Genomic DNA, 18,803 nt, shown 5'->3' with positions numbered 1-18,803 from the left:
CCCTTCCAGCCCAGGTCATTCTGTGATTCTGTGAAGGCAGTCCATAGTCAGAAAAGTCCAAACTTCTTCAGTACATATTCTTTCATCTACTCAAGATATACATGTATGTATTTAATAATTCTGCCTTTCTCTACAGACTGAGATGTACTTTCCTCAGAGAAAGATGAGCTTGCCTAACATTCAGCATACTTCCAAAAGCCTTCAGAGTGCTTTGTCTCGATTTTTCTCTTAACCTACCACAGCGGCTAACACATACTGTGGAAACACAAGTACACACCTGGGGGAAACAAGAGGGAAAAAAACTGAGAATCAACAGTAAATCAGTTGGACTTGATGATCTTTGAGGTCTTTTCCAACCTGAGTAATTCTATGATTCTATGCTAAGTCTTCTTAGCGATGTACAGGATACCATTCAAAAAATAATCCACACAAAGCCTCGGTTATTTACTTTGCAACTTTATTTCTTTATAAGTTACTGGTATAAAGTTTAATATCTAATGATACAGTAATTTGGGGACTTCAAAGGAAGCTTATTTTGCCTTTTTTAGTGTCTTTTGCCATTTGGTCCTCAGGCATGTTTTAAGAGGACTAATAACACACGTACCTTAAAATTCTGTACAAAAAAACTTCAAGCCTTTGTTTTTCTGAGTAGGATGCACAAAACATGCATATTGTAGACAGTATAATGGTTGAGGAATTGCTTCCTTCTTTAAACTAAGGAAGTTAAAAAAAACATGAATATTGAGTAATTTGGAAAAGTAAAAAGGCTTTCTCAATGCTCATTTACTCTTTGAGCAAATAGGTTTGTTAAGACACACTCTTGGAATTGTCATCAATGTGACTGCTGTCTGTACTGAAAAGACAGCGATTGTCAAAGACAGCTTTTAATTATGTACATTTTATATCACTAACCCATCCGCTTTTGAACATGAACTTGTCAGCGTTAAGCATTGTGTAAAACCACATGCAAAAATTGCCATAAAAATTTTAAATAGAACCAAATTGGCAAGTTTTTGGAAAGGATATTTGATGTTCAAAAAAATATACTGTATATTAAAATGAGCACTTCAAGTAACTTAAATATCTTTAGCAAACATATCCAGCAAGAGACTCTGTAAAAGAAATTGTTCTTAGAACAAAAAGCTAATGAATGGCTATTTAGACACTAATCTTTCAACACAGTGGTAGGTCTGTGTGAAACAATTTGTAATCTAAATAAAGTGAGTCCGTTACACTGTTAAAAAAACCATACAATAAGCAGGACCGATTAACTATTGCATTTCTCTATTTACAAAAGTGCTTAGCATAACAAAATTACCTAAAAAAATATAAACTTTACCGATATCATTTGGTTCTACGTGTACTCCTAGATCTGCACTTGGAGAAAAATAGTTATTTACATTGCTAGATTTAGACAAGTTCCCTATTATTTTTAAAGAAATCTAACAAAACTCCCCACACAAATGGACCCCTATGCAAGTCACTTTATTTGATCTGGCTCATCATAAACAGAGCAGAAGTAGATCCTTGAATACTGAGTAGTACAAATGATTTTAGCCACTGTCTGTGGCATTAGACCCCAGTACAGGCTGCCGACAAATTGGGCAAGTGGAATTTTCAGAAAGCCAGCGATCTATACAATGAATATGAAATTCATGCATGCAAGGTAACTGCCTAAGCTTATTTCCTGTTACATATTCATTAATGCAAACACTACATGTTTTACTTATTTCCTCGTCGGTGTGAATATCCCCATAATTCCGAGTAGAAAGATTGTCAATCTGCTCTTTGGTTAAACCTCTTAAACGCTCATCTTCATCGTCCTCATTCAGCAGGAAGAAGTGGGCAAGCCGAAGGATGGGCAGAGTTCCATTTTCCACTAGGTTGTTAGCATCTTGAGACTGTCTGCTATCCTGGTTTTCATTACCGCTACCATAGCGTCGTGTATCATCACTCTGTCCATTTCTTTCACTGTCGTCTTCTACTATCTGCCTATTCCGAGAAGAAACCTCACTTGGATCACTGCTATTGTTTACTAAACTTGAGTTATTCTGCTCTGCCCGTACATCTGCTAAGTGATGAGCACCTCTCTGCATTTCTGAGTTAGATTCAGTTTCCATTAAAGAACTCAGTTCTCCAAAACCTGTCATAATTTGTCTAAGGATTGACCGAAGAGCCACTGATGAAGGCTCACCAAGTCCAGTTTCTGAAATCCGACGAAGAGGTATCCGTATAGTGCTAACGTAGGTTCGAATACCTGCACGTTCTGATCGTGATATCGTCCGCCGAAATCCCCCACTGTCACTTTCAAAAGTAACTGTGTTTTCTGCCATTCCTACTCTAGAACGAGTTCTACTAGCAATACTGTCCCGATCTCTGTTTTCTCCAGGACGAATTCTTCTCACTTGAAGATCTAGTGTAATTGTTGGATGCCTTCTAACAGCAGCTACCGGCCTACTAGATTCCTCCTCTTCTGCAGTTAATCCTGAGGATGGGGGTGCAGAGGAAAGATGAGGCGTCTGAGCGTTATTTCTTGCTTGTTCTTCAGCAGGCTGCTGAGGATGCTGCACTGTTTGCCTTCTGCTTCTACTAGCTTGTGGTGTACTTCTATCGTGCCTCTGCCCACGTTCTTCAGAATAAGCAGTCCCACTTTGCCTTTGCAGTGGAGAGCGGCTTCGGCTACTCAAAGTAGACCTCAACCGTAGAATTTCCAGTCTTTGGTTTCTATTCACCTGAACGTTAGTTCTAGATCTACTGTGCCTTCCAACTCTCGTAGAAGTACCTCTTTCCGGCATTTCTCTTTGTTCATCAGCAGTTGTAGAACTGTGACGTGTAGTATTTGTTTGGTGAAGGCCAGTCGACTCCCTCGTTCTACTCCTGAGCCTCCCTGAGACTGGATGAGAGGCTGCTTCAGAGCTTTGCACCACAGAACTTCTTAAAGACCTGGTCCGTGCAGTGCTTGCAGCCCGGCTGTTTGCTTCTCTTCTTGTCTGGCTTCTTGTTCGTGCGGTTATTGGACTGAAAGCTCTTTGATGTCTTCTTTCTGAATATGTTCTGCTATGATCTATACCCACATATTCTTCACCAGTGGTTTCAAAATTGTTATGCTCGTGATTTATGTTGATTTCAAGACTAAACCGAAATTCACCGCTGTTTGGATTTGTTCGACTCACAGCTCTCCAGGTTTGGTTCCCACTCTGTCCGCTACGAGTGGCATTTCCTGTGCGACGAAATGTGTTCAGCCATTCAAGCAAAGAATCGCCATTTGAGTTTTCTGCAAGAACATCAGAATCTGAGAGAAATAAATACTGCAAGCATTCATACAAATGCATTCTTAGCACACTATGATGCATTCCAAATCCTCTGACTTCATAAACATTTCAGTAGCAGGACAGCTACCTCCCAGTGATAACGTAATTTTGCTGAAAACATGCTGTATATAGAAACATCACCAAAATTGCTAAGTTCAAGCTGGAATTTTGATCTTACCAGCAGGTACAAAGAAATTAATATATCTACATAGCTTCTTCTGAGGAAGCACTCAGAGATGGCCCAAAGGCAATGCCAGTTGTCCAATATCCATCTCTCACTTAAGCTATTGATTTGAGGGTAATTTTGTCAACTAATTTTGATAAAGTGAGAAAAACTAAGACAGATGTTATCCTTTTAGAAAAGGAAATGGTCAAATGAGACAATACGGGTGAGGAACTGATAAGCATAGATAGTATCAACCTCACTGTTACAACAAACAGAAATAAGATATTAAAACCAAAACAGAAGAAAGGTTAACTGTTCACCAGTTGACTTCTTCTCTAACTTCCCTAATGTATAATGAAATTTCCTAAGAATTTTTCTTTTTGCACTCCTAGACTCATTAGCAAAGGGAAAACAGGAGAAGAAACTAATTAGTGGCTCCTATTAAAATCTTCCATAAGAATTTATTTTAAGTTTGTCTTTTATCATTAGGAAATCTCTTACTTGAGAACATTTCAGAGGCAGAGTGGAAAAATGACTTTAAATGGCTGGTACTGAAATCAGTCAGCCATTACCTGTATGAACTATATATGCATATGAAGGAAGAATGTTTACCTCCAGCAGTTCTACCTTCACCTTCTCTGTTTTCCAGATCAGTCTGTGATGCCAGACGCTCCTTAGCTCCTTCCAAACGTTGCTGCAACTCTTCCGCTGTTATTTCCCCTGAAATAAGTTTACATTTTGATCACACTGCTAGATGAGACGGTTATCAACAGAACAGAGTCATGCACAAATAATATTTTCTGTCTTGAAGGAAAAATCTTGACGGAAGTAAAATTAAACTTAAAAGCAAAGAGCACTAGTGTGAAATTGGAAGACAAGTAAGCAGATAACAAGATGTAGTTACTAGGGAGGGAAGGTGTGATACTGAATGAGCGTCAAGTGCCTGCTTACTTTCAACAACTAATCAGAAGCCCAAAATACTGCCACAGACAGACAGATACAATAAAATCATAGAATGGCTTCGGTTGGAAGGGACCCTGTGAGAAGCTGGAACAGTTTTTGACTCAAAGCTTGTTCAGCGGCACCCATCCAAGACATAACCTGCTTGACAAGCTTTTGGGGTTAATGGTTACCATGAGCACAGTGGTAAGAGAAACATGCTGCTGGGAAACCAGGAGAAACCTTTTCAGCTGTTGCTTCTTTTGGACATTCAAGCTGACTTACGAGGATGGTCTCGGAGGAGATGGTCACCATGCAGTCAGTGCACATACCTAGCAGCCCACCATGCGACAATCACGTGATCTACTGTTGATTTGCTGTTGATTACCCAGTGGAAAGGGCATGTACAATGGACATGCTGCTTCAACTACTGTTGCCCCTCACCAACAAAACAGAAGTATCCATGGCAACTACTGTTGCCCCTGACGAACCAAACAGAAGCGTCCCTGACAATCAGCTGCTGCCCCTGGCAACCAAAAGGATGCTATGGAGAGGATAAAAATCCAAAGAATTCCAAGGAAGAACAGGTACCCACTCCGCCAAACTGCAGCCATGCAGGTCAAGACAATACTGACTTGCTGCTTCCCTATGGACCAACAAGATGTAGCTGGATCCCTGGTGGTGACTATCACCTTCTTTGTGAACTGTTTGTTAGGATTTCTCTCTTTACCATTACTCCATCTTACCCACATTCCTTAGTAGCACAGAATTTGTAATAAATAATTGGCCTCATTTGTTGCCTTTATCTTCCTCCGGGTATACACATGTCAAACCATCTCCTCCAATAGCTGGATTGAGACAGACACCAAGGATCAAGTTCCAACCCCTGCAGGTTGCCTGGGGCCCATCCAACCTGGCCTTAAATACCTCCAGGGACAGGGCAGCCACAACCATTCCACTCCAGATGGGACCTCACAAGGGCTGAATGGAGGGGTACCATCACCTCCCCCTGGTGGCCATTCCTTTTCTGACAGAACCCAGAACAGCATTGGCCTTCCAGGCTGCAAGTACACACTGCTGGCTTACATTAAGTTTTTTGCTAACCAGGACCGCTAAGTCCTTCCCCACAGAGCCACTCTCAAGGAGTCATTCTCCCAGCCTGTGAACATACCTGGGATCACCTCAACCCAAGTGCATAACCTTGCACTTGGCTTTGTTGAAACCCACTAGGTCCACCTTTCAAGTTTATCAAGGTACCTCTGGAAGGCATCCCTTCCTTCTGCTGTTATCAACTGCACCACTCACCTTGGTGTCATCACAAACCTGTGGAAGGTGCACTCAATCCTTTCACCTATGTCACTGATACAGATGTTAAAGAGAACTGGTCCCAAGACAGACCTCTGGAGGAAAGCCCTCATTACCGGCCTCCACCTGGACACAAAGTCACTGACCACAACTTTCTGGCTACAACCATCCAAACAATTCCTTTTCCACCAAACAGTCCACCCTTCAAACTCATAACTCTCCGATTTAGAGATAAGGATGTGGTATGGGAACATGTCAAAGACCTTCCAGAAGTCCAGGTAGATGACATCAGTTGCCAGATATACTTTAGTATGAATTTTGAATAGTTTGAATATTACCAATATACTGATAAGTCATTATTTTTTTCCAAGCTTCAGCATCTATTAAAGTTAACTTTTACTGACTATCATTAATTTTAAATAGAAATTCACATTTCTACTAAATGCGGAGCCTGACAGAAGCAGCATTACCTCACTGTACAACTTTTCTGCTGAAGGTATCCACATCTTACCAGGAGTGCCAAGCAGGTTGTGGTCTCTCATCAACCTGTAGTCTTCTTCATTGAGTTCATTGATGAACTGGTAATAGGCTTCTTCCCTGCTGAGGCGCTCCAGCTGTCGTTGCCTCTCATCTTCACCATAACCACGCTCTCGTGAAGATGCCTGTTCATTGCCATTCCCTGCACGGTGCCGGGAGCGATCCATGATGCCAGGCTGCCTTATACAAAATTGGAAGGTTAGACCATACAATAATTACAGTACGATTTTATCTAATTTATGGTGAGACGTTCCTAGCATTTTCATTTAAATTAGTTTATTAATAAATAGCTGAAGGTGATTAAGAACCAAACTCTATGTTATTTGCCAAGTCAGTTCACCAGTGCCGTCCATTATGCAAGTGTTTTGCTTCTAACTTGTACAAAAATAGCTCTAAGTCCCTTTTTCTCATGGAAAAGGTGTTGCAGTTGGTACACAGACTATAAAATACAATAGCGATGACAGGTTTATTTTTTGCTATATAAGGACAGTTATGGAAAATTAAGAGAATAAAACACGTGTTTCACCTTTCCCAAGTAAAACAGCAGCGTGTAGTACTTCAGAAGCTAAATATCACTGAAAGCATTGTTCTGTAATTACCCAGTGTAGACTTCCAAAAAAAAACCAAACCAGTTACTGCTTTGGAGGACTCTTGAAATGTTTACTGATAAGCACATTACAGCATTATCTCTGTCCTTACTACCACTCCCATAGCACAAAGCCTACAGATATATTTTTGGTAGAAGTTACCCTTTTGACTTTCTGACACAACTTTGACGTTTTCCTTGCAATCTCTAGTCCAAGCATTAGCTAACAAAGGAATGAATTGCCCTGTTCTTGGCCATACCTGTTCTTCAATACTCAGTTTTAAAGAAGAGAAAGCAGGGAGTCATCCTTTCAATGGGGCTTCACATTTAACAAAAGCCATCTGTAATACTTGCTGTGGTAGACAACTGACAGAACAGATCACTTCTCTAATGAGATTACCAGGAATCGCCATGCAGCACTAGCACTCTGTTTAATCGTGGAGAAGAAGTTATTGGGTAAATACTTCTTTATGAGGGGTCAATTCACCAGCATGTCAATCTCTTCAAGTGTTAAACGGGAAAACACAGAACAGCATTCTCAGCACACTCCCACTAAGTAATTAGTCTTCACAGACAAGTTCACAAGCCAACAAGCAAACCAAATCAACATACATTCATTAAAGAGTAAATCTTAATCACTGCTGCCAACAGATACGAAGAATCAGGAAATGTATTTGCCAACAGCAGACGCTGGCATACATTTAATATACCTTGCTTATGTTCTCTGTGGGATCCATTCTGATGCATCCTTGGTCTCCTCATTTTCCACCCCATCTGCCACTTTTCCCCCTTCACCATAAGTAACTGCACTTCCAACTATGCCAGTCAATCTTGTCATACATCTGTCTCCTGCATCCAGTGCTGCATTTGGATGTACGTAATGCTTCCCTCCTAGCTGTTAAACCCATTTAACTTAAACTACATGAAATCTGGGTACCCCCTCTCAAGACATTTTCTGTTCCCATCATGTTTGCAGGGTCTGTTAATTTACTGTTACCCTCTGTGCTCAGCCTCACAATCTGCTGTTAAATACTGGCTCTTGTTTACCACAATGGCTATGCTCAAATCAGGTCACTTCTCCCAGCACATTTCTAAACACCAATTTCTCAGCCAGCTCTTTATCTCACTACTCTGCCTTCCCCCAAACAAAATCCCTCCTCTGCTCAACATGTGGTTATAGCACTATTGCTATCCTGACAGCACCAGCGCTTGACTGCCATCAAGAAAATGCTTAATCCATACCACAGTAAGTATTAAAGTGCCTCTGCCTCCAGCTGACTTAATACTTGAGATAAGTAGCACATGGAAGATGACAGATATAGTTTATTTAGTTTCACGTAATGCTGCTACTGAGAGGAAAACCTAACAGTAAGTGTTAGTGCCTGCCCTACAGCTCCCATACCTTAACTGACTTCCTGCCTATAGCACCAGGCTGCTGCAGAGAAACTCACACGTAGGTTCCTGAGATGAGAAGCCCATCGCATGTAGACTCCCTCAACCTAAACTTAAACTGCTGGGTGAAAGAGGGATTCTCTGCTCTTCCTCCTGCATTCATGCAAAATCTGGAACTCTACTACCCACAAAAACTGAAGTAAACTCTGTTTTGTTGACAATGGGACGGCAGGGTGATTACTCACACTCCTTAAGCGACTCACTTAGAAACCACAAGAAGCGTGAAGCCTTTGGCTGTCCCACCTGCTTAACATAACTGCAAGGATGACAGCTACTAGCCATGTTTGTTATCAGACACCACCAAAATGAAATACTTTGGCCTTTAAAATATTTCAAGGAGTTGAAAATTTAAGGCTCTTTACTAAGAAATCAAAATGTAAAACCCATTTAGAGCTCTGGATTACTCTTGCACTGCAAAGAAACAGGTGCCACATACCAGAAACTCGCATTTTCCAGCCCAAGACTAACTCCTTTCCTTCTTTATTCACATCTATTCTGGCCCATTCTCCACTATTGATGATGTTTCTAACCAAGCCACACATACGACACGCTTTTAGGCTCTGGCCCCTCTCCAAGGCTCCCTGCCCCCCATGCCATGAGGTATGCGCTTTCCGAACGCCTACCACCTGACTGCAAGACGACAACTGAGTTTAGATGAGGAAACCTCGCGGACCACGAGACCACTTAAGATTTCCGTCACATCTCATCTCAGCCTCCGGGCGAGATGATCTCACCCAACTTGAAGGGAAAGAAAAAAAAAGAAAGAGGGAGAGAAACCGCCAGTCCGTGCGTGAGGGAGGGAGGGGGAAGCGAAGGCAGACAAAGGAAGCGTCGCACGGCGATCAGAATCCCGCGGCCTTCCCCGCTTCCACGGGCAGCGGCGGCTCCGCAGCCCTCTCTCCGGCCCGGGCGCCACGCGAGGCGCGGAGCAGCGGCACCTCCGGGCCGGCCCCGTCCCGTGCCCGCAGCCGGATCGGGGGAGGCCGGGGGCGGTGACCGACACCTCTCCCGTCCAACCACCCGGCCGGCCAGACGGGACGAGGTAGGCCGCGTCCCCCCGCCTCCTCACGCTCCCCCGGCCGGGCCCCGCACTAACCGCCACCGGCCGGATCGCCGCCTCCAGCGCCGCCCGCGCCCCCGGGGCAGCGGCATCACCCGCGGCGCGGAGCCGGGGAGTTGTCCATGCCGCCGTCCGGCCGCGGGGCGGCCCGACACGAAGAGGGGCCGGGGAGCCCCGGGAGCCCCGCTCCGCCTGCAGCCCGCGGGACGGCCCGGCTCCCGGCCCCGCTCCGCTCTGCTCTCCCCTTCCCTCCCGGCGGCGGGAGCGGAAAGACACCGACCCCTGGCCGAGAGAGCGGGCGTTCCAACCCCGATTGCGGTCCGGGCGGCTGCAGGGAGCCGAGAGAGCGAGTTCCGAGCGCGGCCCTCCGCCCAGCGCCGCCCCCTCCCGGGCATGCGCAGCCAGACAGAGGCCAACGGCCGGGACAGCGATGGTGTGACTAACACAGGGGGGATTTCAGCACGCATCCCTCTGAGCGCTGCAATATCGGGCTGTTGTGATGCTCAGCGCTACTCTGTGCTACTAGGTTTACTCACTAAGTCCAACCCTTGTTATTCACGTTCCTCATCACACCACGAATAATCAGTTATTCAAAGCTGCAGTGTGCTTTGGCTTCCTTTGTCTGATATTTGTCTCTTTTAATACCAAAATAACAGTAGGAACTCTTTAACGTTGTTATTATAGCGCTGCAGAAGCATCTTTCCCAAGCACACGGTACTTGTAGGACGATAATAGTAGCAGCCTGTAGAGGGCAGCAAACCTCAGCAAACTGATTTTAAGTTTCTTAAAGTGAGCTCTATAAACCCGGTTCATTCAATCGTTCAGTCGTTTAATTTCTTTAGAGCTTATTTATGCTGTTACGTGTTGGGTTCTGGGGTAGGTTATTTCCTTGCACTTGGTGTTTCGTTGCTTCACACAATGTCTGTGGGGACGCTGCGTGCTAACACAGCTCTCCAGACCCAGCTCCAAACTATGGCTGTATGTTGGTTGATAAACACAAACGCTCTCAGAACGTTCCAGAAAACGCTGTTCTCCTTTCAGAACGCTGGAGCTGGCTGTCGCACGGCACTACAGCTCCCAGCACATCGCGGCCCCGCTCCGCAAGGCACGCCGGGGCTGGAGAAGGCGGGGTCGTGCTGGGGCTTGCGACGCTTGTTTGCAGCAGTGCGGCCAGGCGCGGCCGCCGTATTCCGAGCGCAGCCCGGCTGTTGTGCCGCGAGCCGGCGGGAGGGAGCGGAGCGGCCGGGGACGGGGCGCGGAGGGAAGGAGCGAGCAGCTCCGCCGCCGCCGCCCGGCCCTGCATGCTCCGCGGGGCGGCACGGGGGCCTCATCCTCGTCCTCCTCATCCTCCTGTTGCCGCTGCCCGGGGGTGGCGGGGCGGGGTGCGCGGCTGCCGAGAGGCGTCGCGGGTCGGCGAAGATGGACTATGACTTCAAGGTGAAACTGACCGGCGAGCGGGAGCGGGTCGAGGACCTGTTCGAGTACGAGGGCTGCAAGGTGGGCAGAGGCACCTACGGGCACGTCTACAAGGCCCGCCGCAAGGACGGGTGAGTGAGGAGCGGGGCTCCATTCTGACTTCCCCTGTCCCGGCCTCGTCCCTCTCGGCCCCTGCGGCTCCTGCCCGACGGAGCGAGTTTCGGCACCACCGCCCTCCTCTCCTCCCCCACCGCCCTGGTGCCGGGCTGGCGGCCGCTGGAGGAGCAATGCCGTGTCTGGGATAAGAGGCTGCACACGGCGGGTTTTCCTTTAGAAGAAGCCAGCAGCCCCCAGATGGCTGCCCGGCCACCCGCTTCCTGCAGCCGAGCTCCGTTCCTTTTTCATTTTGAGCTCTTTTTGTCTGGTTTATTCCTTGTAGTCACCATTTTGGGTGTTGTTGCTGGCTGCTCCTGTAGCCCGAGTCTCCTTTAGGATGCTTTAAAAGGTTTGTGTTTTAGTACAGACCGCGGTAAGTGAATTTCCCCTCGGAAATCCTGTATAGAAAGATATAAGTGTGTATCGCCCGGTATCGGTAACACGGCGTCGGCACCAGAACAACGGGCTGTGGGGGGCGAAGGCAGCGCTGTGCTCTAACAGGTCCTGCTGCTCTCTCCTACTCGGCTTTTCTATCCCTCTCATCCAACTCCGCGTTTTGCCATTGAAAGGATGTACGTTTGAAAGGCCGGCTGTTATTTCTACCTGTGGTAAATCAGCTTAGAGCGGGCTGTGGTCAGCTAAGGCAGAAATGCGATCGGGTTCCCTTTATGTAAGCTCTCAGTGCTGCCTGCAGAGCGCTTGCGGTGGGGCTGCTGCCCGGCTCTGCACGCACCGCTATTCATTGGAGTGCTGTTATTTCGCCATGGGTTCTGTCTGCTGCTGGGGTTCAGCTAACTACTAACTACTTCTTACACCCTAGATTTGAATCATTCAGGCTATTTGCAGTGGGTAATTCTTACCTTGTCTGATTTCTTTTCTCTAAGAGGGGGGTGCAAGGGCATAAGCTGTGGTGAGTTAGGTAAGCTGTTGCAGCACATCTCCTTATCTGCAGGTGTTCTTCAGTGCCTCTTTTCCAGCCTCTTCCTCCAGCACTTCCCATTTCTCTGCCAGACTGCTGAGAACTCTCTTTCAAATATGCAGAGTAATTGCGTTTGGGCAATATCTGAAACACTGAAGAAATAACTATCTGTGGATGCTTCTATAGCATACGTGGTACATAGGTGGCCTTAAATTATGTGGATGGAATTAGGATTGAAGGGGAAGATTCCATTTTGATTCCTTTATCACAAAGAAACGAATTGCAGAAGCAGATCTCTAATAGCAGCTCAGTTTCTTGACACTATGATAGCGTATGGGTGCATACTGTACATCTTACAATGCAAGTGTATGAGAGATAGAGCTCAGTGCTTCAGTACCATTATATACTAAACATCACTGCTGAAATATCTCCCCAAATGTTTTTTAATCCTTTCTGTTTGTACTTCTTGCCCAGCCCAAACTTCCTTTGTGCATGAAGTTCCTTCTTTCTGTTGAATTTGCATGCGTTTTTCCCTTGAAGGTGTGCATTTACTTTAAATTTCATTATATGATTCTAAATCTTATTTTAAATAACTGAAGTCCCGTGTTTATTATACATTACATTTATTAAATGCTCGTGCTATGGGACTGCAAATGTTTTATTAACAATATTGAAGCTGCTCTTTCTTAAGTGACATTCTACACACAGATATCTAATGAATAGGACAAACACAGAGTAGAACTATATTTTAATAATTCATCCTGTGCAAACGTGTTTAAAAACTCAGTGATGAAAATCCATCTTACAAGCAGAAGGAGCTGGTGTCTGCTGTATAGCAGCGGTCTTCAGCCCTTCTTGCCGATTGCATTTGCAAAACTAGATCAGCAGGTATGGGTCACAGAATCACAGTATGATCTGGGTTGGAAGGGACCTCAAGGATCATGTAGTTCCAACCCCCCTGCCTGGCAGGGCCACCAAACATACACATTTACTAGATCAGATTGCCCAGGGCCCCGTCCAACCTGGCCTTGAACACCTCCAAGGACGGGGCATCCACAACCTCCCTGGGCAGCCTGTTCCAGGACCTAACCACTCTTCTAGTAAAGAACTTTCCCCTAACATCCAACCTAAATCTTCCCTCTTTTAACTTAAAACCATTCCCCTGTTTCCTGCTATTGTCAGCCCTTTCGAAGAGTTTACTCCCCTCCTGGGAGTAAGTTCCCTTCAGGTATTGAAAGGCTGCAATGAGGTCACCCCGCAACCTTCTCTTCTCCAGGCTGAACAAGCCCAACTCCCTCAGCCTGTCCTCATAGGGGAGGTGCTCCAGCCCCCTGATCATTTTCGTGGCCCTCCTCTGGACCCTTTCCAAAATCTCCATATCTTTTTTGTACTGAGGGCTCCACACCTGGACACAGTACTCCAGATGGGTCCTAACAGTAGGAATGTAATAGTATGTTGTTAAAGTACCAGAGTGCTTTGAGGGACAGTGGCATGGCCATTTTGGTGCAGCAAGGAGCCTTAAAAGGAATGAAGGAAGCTGCATGTTCCTGACATACCGATGAAGACGTAACATGGTTTTTATGCCCTGCACCGGCAGAAAAGCCAATCCAGCCATGCCTTGTCCTTTGCCACAAGGTGAGGCTTTGGGACTGGACTGGTTGTGTTGAGATGTCTATGTCACCAGGTGCACTATGGATGTTTCTAATGTAGTCCCTGCCAAAACTTGAACATCACATCAGTTGAGTACTCACATCTGGTGCTACAGCTGAGCTGTGTGGCACATGGTCTGCAGCAGAGCTGCACTCAGATCCCAAGTTCTTATTTCCATTCATTTTCTCATCAACTTTATAGCCCCTATGGTTGGAAAAAAAAATCTTCCTGGCTTTTCGAGTGGTGCTGGTGGCCCTGCACCTGCACTGTGCAGGCTGACTGAATTGGTGACTGCTGTTGCAGCAGAGTGTATGGAGGTGGTGGTACTTTGTTCTTCTGGCAGGAAGGGAATGGTGTGCTGTGCTCAACATCAGTCTGTGCATAAGTAAACTTACTCTTGTCTCTGGTGGCAGTAGGGCAGTTTACTTTTTATTGTCTAGGGGAATTTCAGTTATTTCCTGCATTAAAGCTGCTCTGCGTGCCATTTGGGTGCTCATTCAGGAATGCTGCTCAACCCAGGTTTTAAAACTACCTGTTTGACTTACAGCAGAACTGGAAAATAGGCCAGTGTTTTTTAGCTTCTTGGGCTGGAAGATGCAGACTTGAGGTGGTTGGTTTGTTTAATTGATGGGATCAGACTCCTGCTAAGTTCCTTAGGAACTGGCTTCCAGTGTGTTGAGGCATTGGGAAACTGGGGGGGCTTGTCCCTTGTCTCAGAGCGTGCAGTAGGTGCTTTGTGACCTCTCTCAGGCTGTGGTTTCTGTGCTGGCAGAGCATGGCAATAGTGTGCTGACTCCTCAGTGGTGTCTGGCTTTAATGGAATTGATCTCGCACTGTTTTATTTGCTGCCCTTTGCCTTCAGTTCTTAGCATACAGCTGATGTCTGAGGTCTCTGAGCAAAGCCTGTGCCGTCGAGCAAGGCTGTCTGCTTCAGTGGCAGTTTGGAGTGTTTCCAAATACTTGTTCTTCCTGTTTATTGGTTGTGGTTTGGTTGACAGTAAGAAACTATTGAACATCACTGTTAGGCCATGTCTAACTCTTTAATTACAACAGCAGAAAATGGCATAATTGAAAATCCCAGCCTGCAGTAACATCTCCAGTGTGTTATTGGAAGCTCTTCTTAGCGTTCAGGAAAAGGGGACTTTGGAGGCTGTGCTCATGGTTGGGAGCTTGTGCCTTACAAACAATCAAATCCATGTGTGGTTTTTTTTTCCTTGAGGGTCTGCATGAGTTAAATACAACAACAAAAAGCAATGGTGGAGGAAGTAGTGCTATCTAATGGTTTGCTTCATCTTCAGTATGATGTTTTGGGCAGCGTTGATATTAAACTGACTTTAGTGAGAGGAGTGTGGAGTTTGGGAGTGCCGCAAATAGAGGTAATGAGTCCAGCAAGAAAATTTTGGCAAGAAGGCAAGTAACAGACTTAGGCTTCCAGTTTCCAGATTAATTCTGTGTTGAACCTTTGCTGGAGCTGTATCATGGAGTTCATCCTGTTAGCTTTCAAACTAAACTGACAAACAGCTCGTCTTCTCTCTGAGAAACACAATGCATTTTCTTCTTACCTGTATTCACGTGTCAAGCTGAACTCCTTTGAACAGAAGCAGTGGGTGCAGATGATGTGCAGGGGATGAGAGCTGTGAAGTCAGAATGCAAGCACTTGGCTTGCCGCTCCCGTGAACAATAGGGTGCAATTTCTAAGTGCCACAGACTTTATTTAGTGCCTATGTAATATGTCTGTATTATCTTGTTAAAATATATGCCCCGAGTCTCTTTTGGATCCATTACCACAGTTGTTAGAAACCTAATTAAATTCTATCTGCATAATGAGGTATGTGTGCTGTGTTGCATTGAGTCTTGTGCTCTTTAATTTTTCTTGTAAAACTCATATAGCTAGCTATCTTCCCATCTGCTTCCTTCCCTTCTCATCCTCTTAGGCGTCTCCAGGCTTTGTATCTTTTAAGGTCAAATTTCCCATCTTCACCGTGAGCCCTTTGGTGAGCCTAGAAGTGCCGCTTTGCTACACAGAGGCTCGAATCCCGGGGGTTGGACTCGATGATCTCTAAGGTCCCTTCCAACCCGCACAAGACTATTATTATCCTATTATTATCCTTGAGCTTTCTTTGGTATAATCTTCTTGTAATCTTGCCACATGCCTCAATTATTGTTGGTAGCCAGCAGCAAGGTGGAGCTGGTGTAGCCTTGAGTGTTTCATTGCTATCTGAGGCCATTAGCGAGCACAGAGAGCAGGGTGTGAAAGCAGAGATTGATATCTGCTTTATTCTAGGTTACAAACTGGAATAATAGAACATGTAAATAATAGGGCCGTGTGCTGCTATGCCTGGTTTCTCATTAACAAGTTTTGAGGGCGCTGACTGTAGGGAAAGTGTGTGTTGTTAGAGAGTGCTGCCCTTGGTCAAATGGCACTGAGGTTGTACGCTTGCTCTAGCTCTTGGGTATTCATGGGTTCTTGTGTATAGACATTAAAGTTTACAATTGTTTTGTGTCTGTTTTTTAATGTCCTTTAGAAGAGGGGTTGGAAAGGCTGTAATTTACAGACTGTTGATGTAGAAATTGTTAAGAAATTTGAAAACTACAATAGAAACACCTGTAAGGCACAGAAACTGGGGCTCGTGTATGTGAGGTTCTAGCCCAGCAGCCTGTAATGATGGCCAGTACCAGGATAGGTGCTTCCCCAGGACTCCCAGATTACTGATGTGTCTGTGCTGTCATTGAAGCCTGGTGGTTGTAGTCCATTATCCAGTGGACCTTATAGCTGTGGAATTGCAATGATATGGAATGCACACTGGGCTCGGCAATGCACCTGGGCACCTGGGGAGGCTGCTTTTCCTGCCTGTGTGTGTTTAACGCTGGTAGGTGCAGCTCCAGCTTCTCTCTGAATTTAAATTGCAAATTGGTGAGAAATGGAAGAACTGTGGGGAGAAAAGTTTAGAGTAGAGAAACCCATTTGGTGTGGGTGGATGGGAGGAAGGTTGAGGCTTCTCCCCATCACCTGACTCTTGTGTCCCCCTTCCCACTCCCTTACACTGCAAGAGCCTGGCAATGATGTCAAGGGACTGTTTTGTAATGCTTGAACAGCAAGAAGCTTCTGTTCAGGTAACAGTTTCCATTCAACTGCTTTTAACTACCTTGAGTGGTAAGTAATGTAGTAAGGGGCATTGGGTGGTTAATTCAGTATTTGTGGGAAAAGAACAGTGCAGCAATTGGACAGATCAGTATGATAGGAAAAGATATTTCACCAGAGGTGTAAGGATGGAAGAATTGGCATAACAGAAAGGTGCTACAGGGGAGGGGAAGAAGATTGCTTATCTATATTAGAAGATTCCAGGCTTGCAGGGGAAAGTTTCACCAAGAAGGGATCTCCAGAAAGAGATGGTTCCCCCAGTGGCAGTCAGCCCTTAAGTGAGGTCTAAGAGGGCAGCCGGGCTCTACCCCTTCCTGTCACACAGCTGAGTTGCCTTCACCTGTGCTCCCAGGGCTGACCTGGTCCTTTCCCAGGTGCTCAATCAGTGGTTCAGGCTGTGGCTCAGTGATTCCCATAGAAATGGTAAACTGGGAGCTGATGTATCTGATGTAGGTGCGTTCTTTAAAGACCAAAATGTTTGAAAGAACGTGGTGATTTATTTTTTTTAATCTACTACTACGATAGCCTAAACATCCAACATTAAAACGAGTCTTGGAAAAAATGCACATGTTCTGTCAATATGGAAGAACGCAACTAAAGGTCACTGAGACAGTCTGCCTGTTTTTCTGGGAGTGCTCCATTCTATGCGCTTGTAACACCTTGCGTACAAGATGTTGACATTTGAATAAAGGACGCTTGAGAGTTGCTGTAAAAAAAAATAGACTCAGTTCATTGCAATGTGTTCGAATAATATGTGCAACTGAACTCAAATACAAAGGGATCTGAATTGCATTAAATCCTCAGATTCTGCTTTGTGTTTCTGGCTGGGATGTGTTTTCTGGGAGAGAAACCCTGTCCAATGAAAGATAGCCCCTGCTGCAGGTGTACTTTCAATTAGAGTTTTCATTGGGACACTGGATAATCCCCCAGTGAAGCCTCAGAAAATCAGGTTTCATGAACACAGTTGTTCTCACGGAGCTACTGTACAAGGTATGGAGGATAATAAAAGCAACTGGGGCGAGTTCTGCTTTCGTGGACTTTAAGGCAGCAGGTTTGTCCCTGAATGTAATTTGAACCTTATCTGACTTTTTGTACTTGAACTGCTTGGAGTTCAAACTCTTTGCTTTTAGAGTGAACTGCAATCCTATTTAAACAGCGTTAAACAAAACAGCCCTTCACAAATGAGTTCCCCAACAGTGCCATTCACTCTTGGGTTAATTCACCTCAACTGGGAGCTTATCTGACTTACAGATGAATGTCAGATACCAAAGTACTCTGTTCAACCCCCCCAAAAAGCACCTGTTGCAGCACTGGAATCTATACAGGTAGAATTCCAGGCATAGCAAAGGGACACGCACAAAAATACCAAACAGCATTACAGCTGCATTTCCATCTGCTTGACTCTCGTTTGCCTGTGTAAGATTAGAGTGGCTGCAGAGCAAGCAGTAATGAAAAGCTTGTAGCCTAATTTAGTTTAGGTAGATGCTCTTCCAGGGGGAGATACCAAGAAAATTCTGGGGACTCTGAGTAGCTCCTTATGAATCAGATGGGACCCACAAACAACTGATGGCTTGGTCTGCAGTGGGATGTCAGAGCAGATTGAGTGTTACTGCTGGGGGCTGTGACAAACATGATTTGTGCTTTGCATTTGGAGGGATGCTGGATCTAAACAAGGTTAAACAGTCCACTGAAGTACCACTTAACTTCCTTTTTCTCCCCTGTTCTGAAGCATCTGTAGCACAGTATTACCTGTAGAACCAGAGCACTACTGACCTATAGGAGAAACATTTAGAGAAGATGAAATGACAGCAGGAAACAAGCTTTGCTTTTGTGTGTTACAGAAGAACTTAAAGCGTTGAAAGTTAAAGCATGCCTTAAGAGATCTTGGATTGCAGTGCTTGCAGTAGGTGCTGCCTGACAAACTGAAGGGTGGTCACTTGTCAAGGTGAGATGTTTGCACATCTGAAGGAGTTAAAAAATGTAATGGATTGCTGACTACAGATCCTAACCCAATGCTTCAGACTGAGCCATAAATGACTGGGAAGGGGCAACAGTGACTTTTTCAAAGGAGTTACTGGAAAAGTAGAAGCCACCAACTAGTAAAGTGGGCTGACAGCTGAGGTGGTGGACCCATGAAAGGTTCTGAGGTAACGGTTGGACTGGA

General features: G+C 45.4%; 2 protein-coding genes across 10 annotated transcripts in view; one reads left to right on the top strand and one right to left on the bottom strand.

The window, feature by feature from the left end:
* Nucleotides 1-440: 440 nt before the first annotated feature.
* Nucleotides 441-9,654, bottom strand: RNF6 (ring finger protein 6). Of its 9 annotated transcripts, none has more exons than XM_015852121.1 (4): nt 9,637-9,654; nt 6,233-6,434; nt 4,090-4,197; nt 441-3,292 (listed from the first exon to the last, which is right to left on the bottom strand). In XM_015852121.1, exons 2-4 carry the CDS (start codon nt 6,423-6,425, stop codon nt 1,554-1,556), a joined length of 2,040 nt encoding a protein of 679 aa, XP_015707607.1. In that variant the 5' UTR covers nt 6,426-6,434; nt 9,637-9,654; the 3' UTR covers nt 441-1,553. The 9 variants fall into 9 exon arrangements, with proteins under 9 accessions (XP_015707607.1, XP_015707598.1, XP_015707603.1 ...); XM_015852112.2 differs by lacking the exon at nt 9,637-9,654 and adding an exon at nt 9,393-9,625 and having other exon boundaries at nt 6,233-6,438; XM_015852117.2 differs by lacking the exon at nt 9,637-9,654 and adding an exon at nt 9,393-9,625.
* Nucleotides 9,655-10,521: 867 nt separating this feature from the next.
* CDK8 (cyclin dependent kinase 8) overlaps nt 10,522-18,803 on the top strand; it is a 60,694-nt gene continuing 52,412 nt past the window's right edge. Inside the window, 1 exon segment of the mRNA XM_015852122.2 lies at nt 10,522-10,903. Coding sequence (XP_015707608.1) covers nt 10,776-10,903 — 128 coding nt within the window. The 5' untranslated portion in view covers nt 10,522-10,775.

This window comes from Coturnix japonica, chromosome 1 (assembly GCF_001577835.2).
Source record: "Coturnix japonica isolate 7356 chromosome 1, Coturnix japonica 2.1, whole genome shotgun sequence".
In the NCBI taxonomy this organism is placed as follows: Eukaryota; Metazoa; Chordata; class Aves; order Galliformes; family Phasianidae; genus Coturnix; species Coturnix japonica.
Note: the sequence above shows the minus strand (reverse complement) of the source record. Positions and strands in the feature narration are given on the sequence as shown.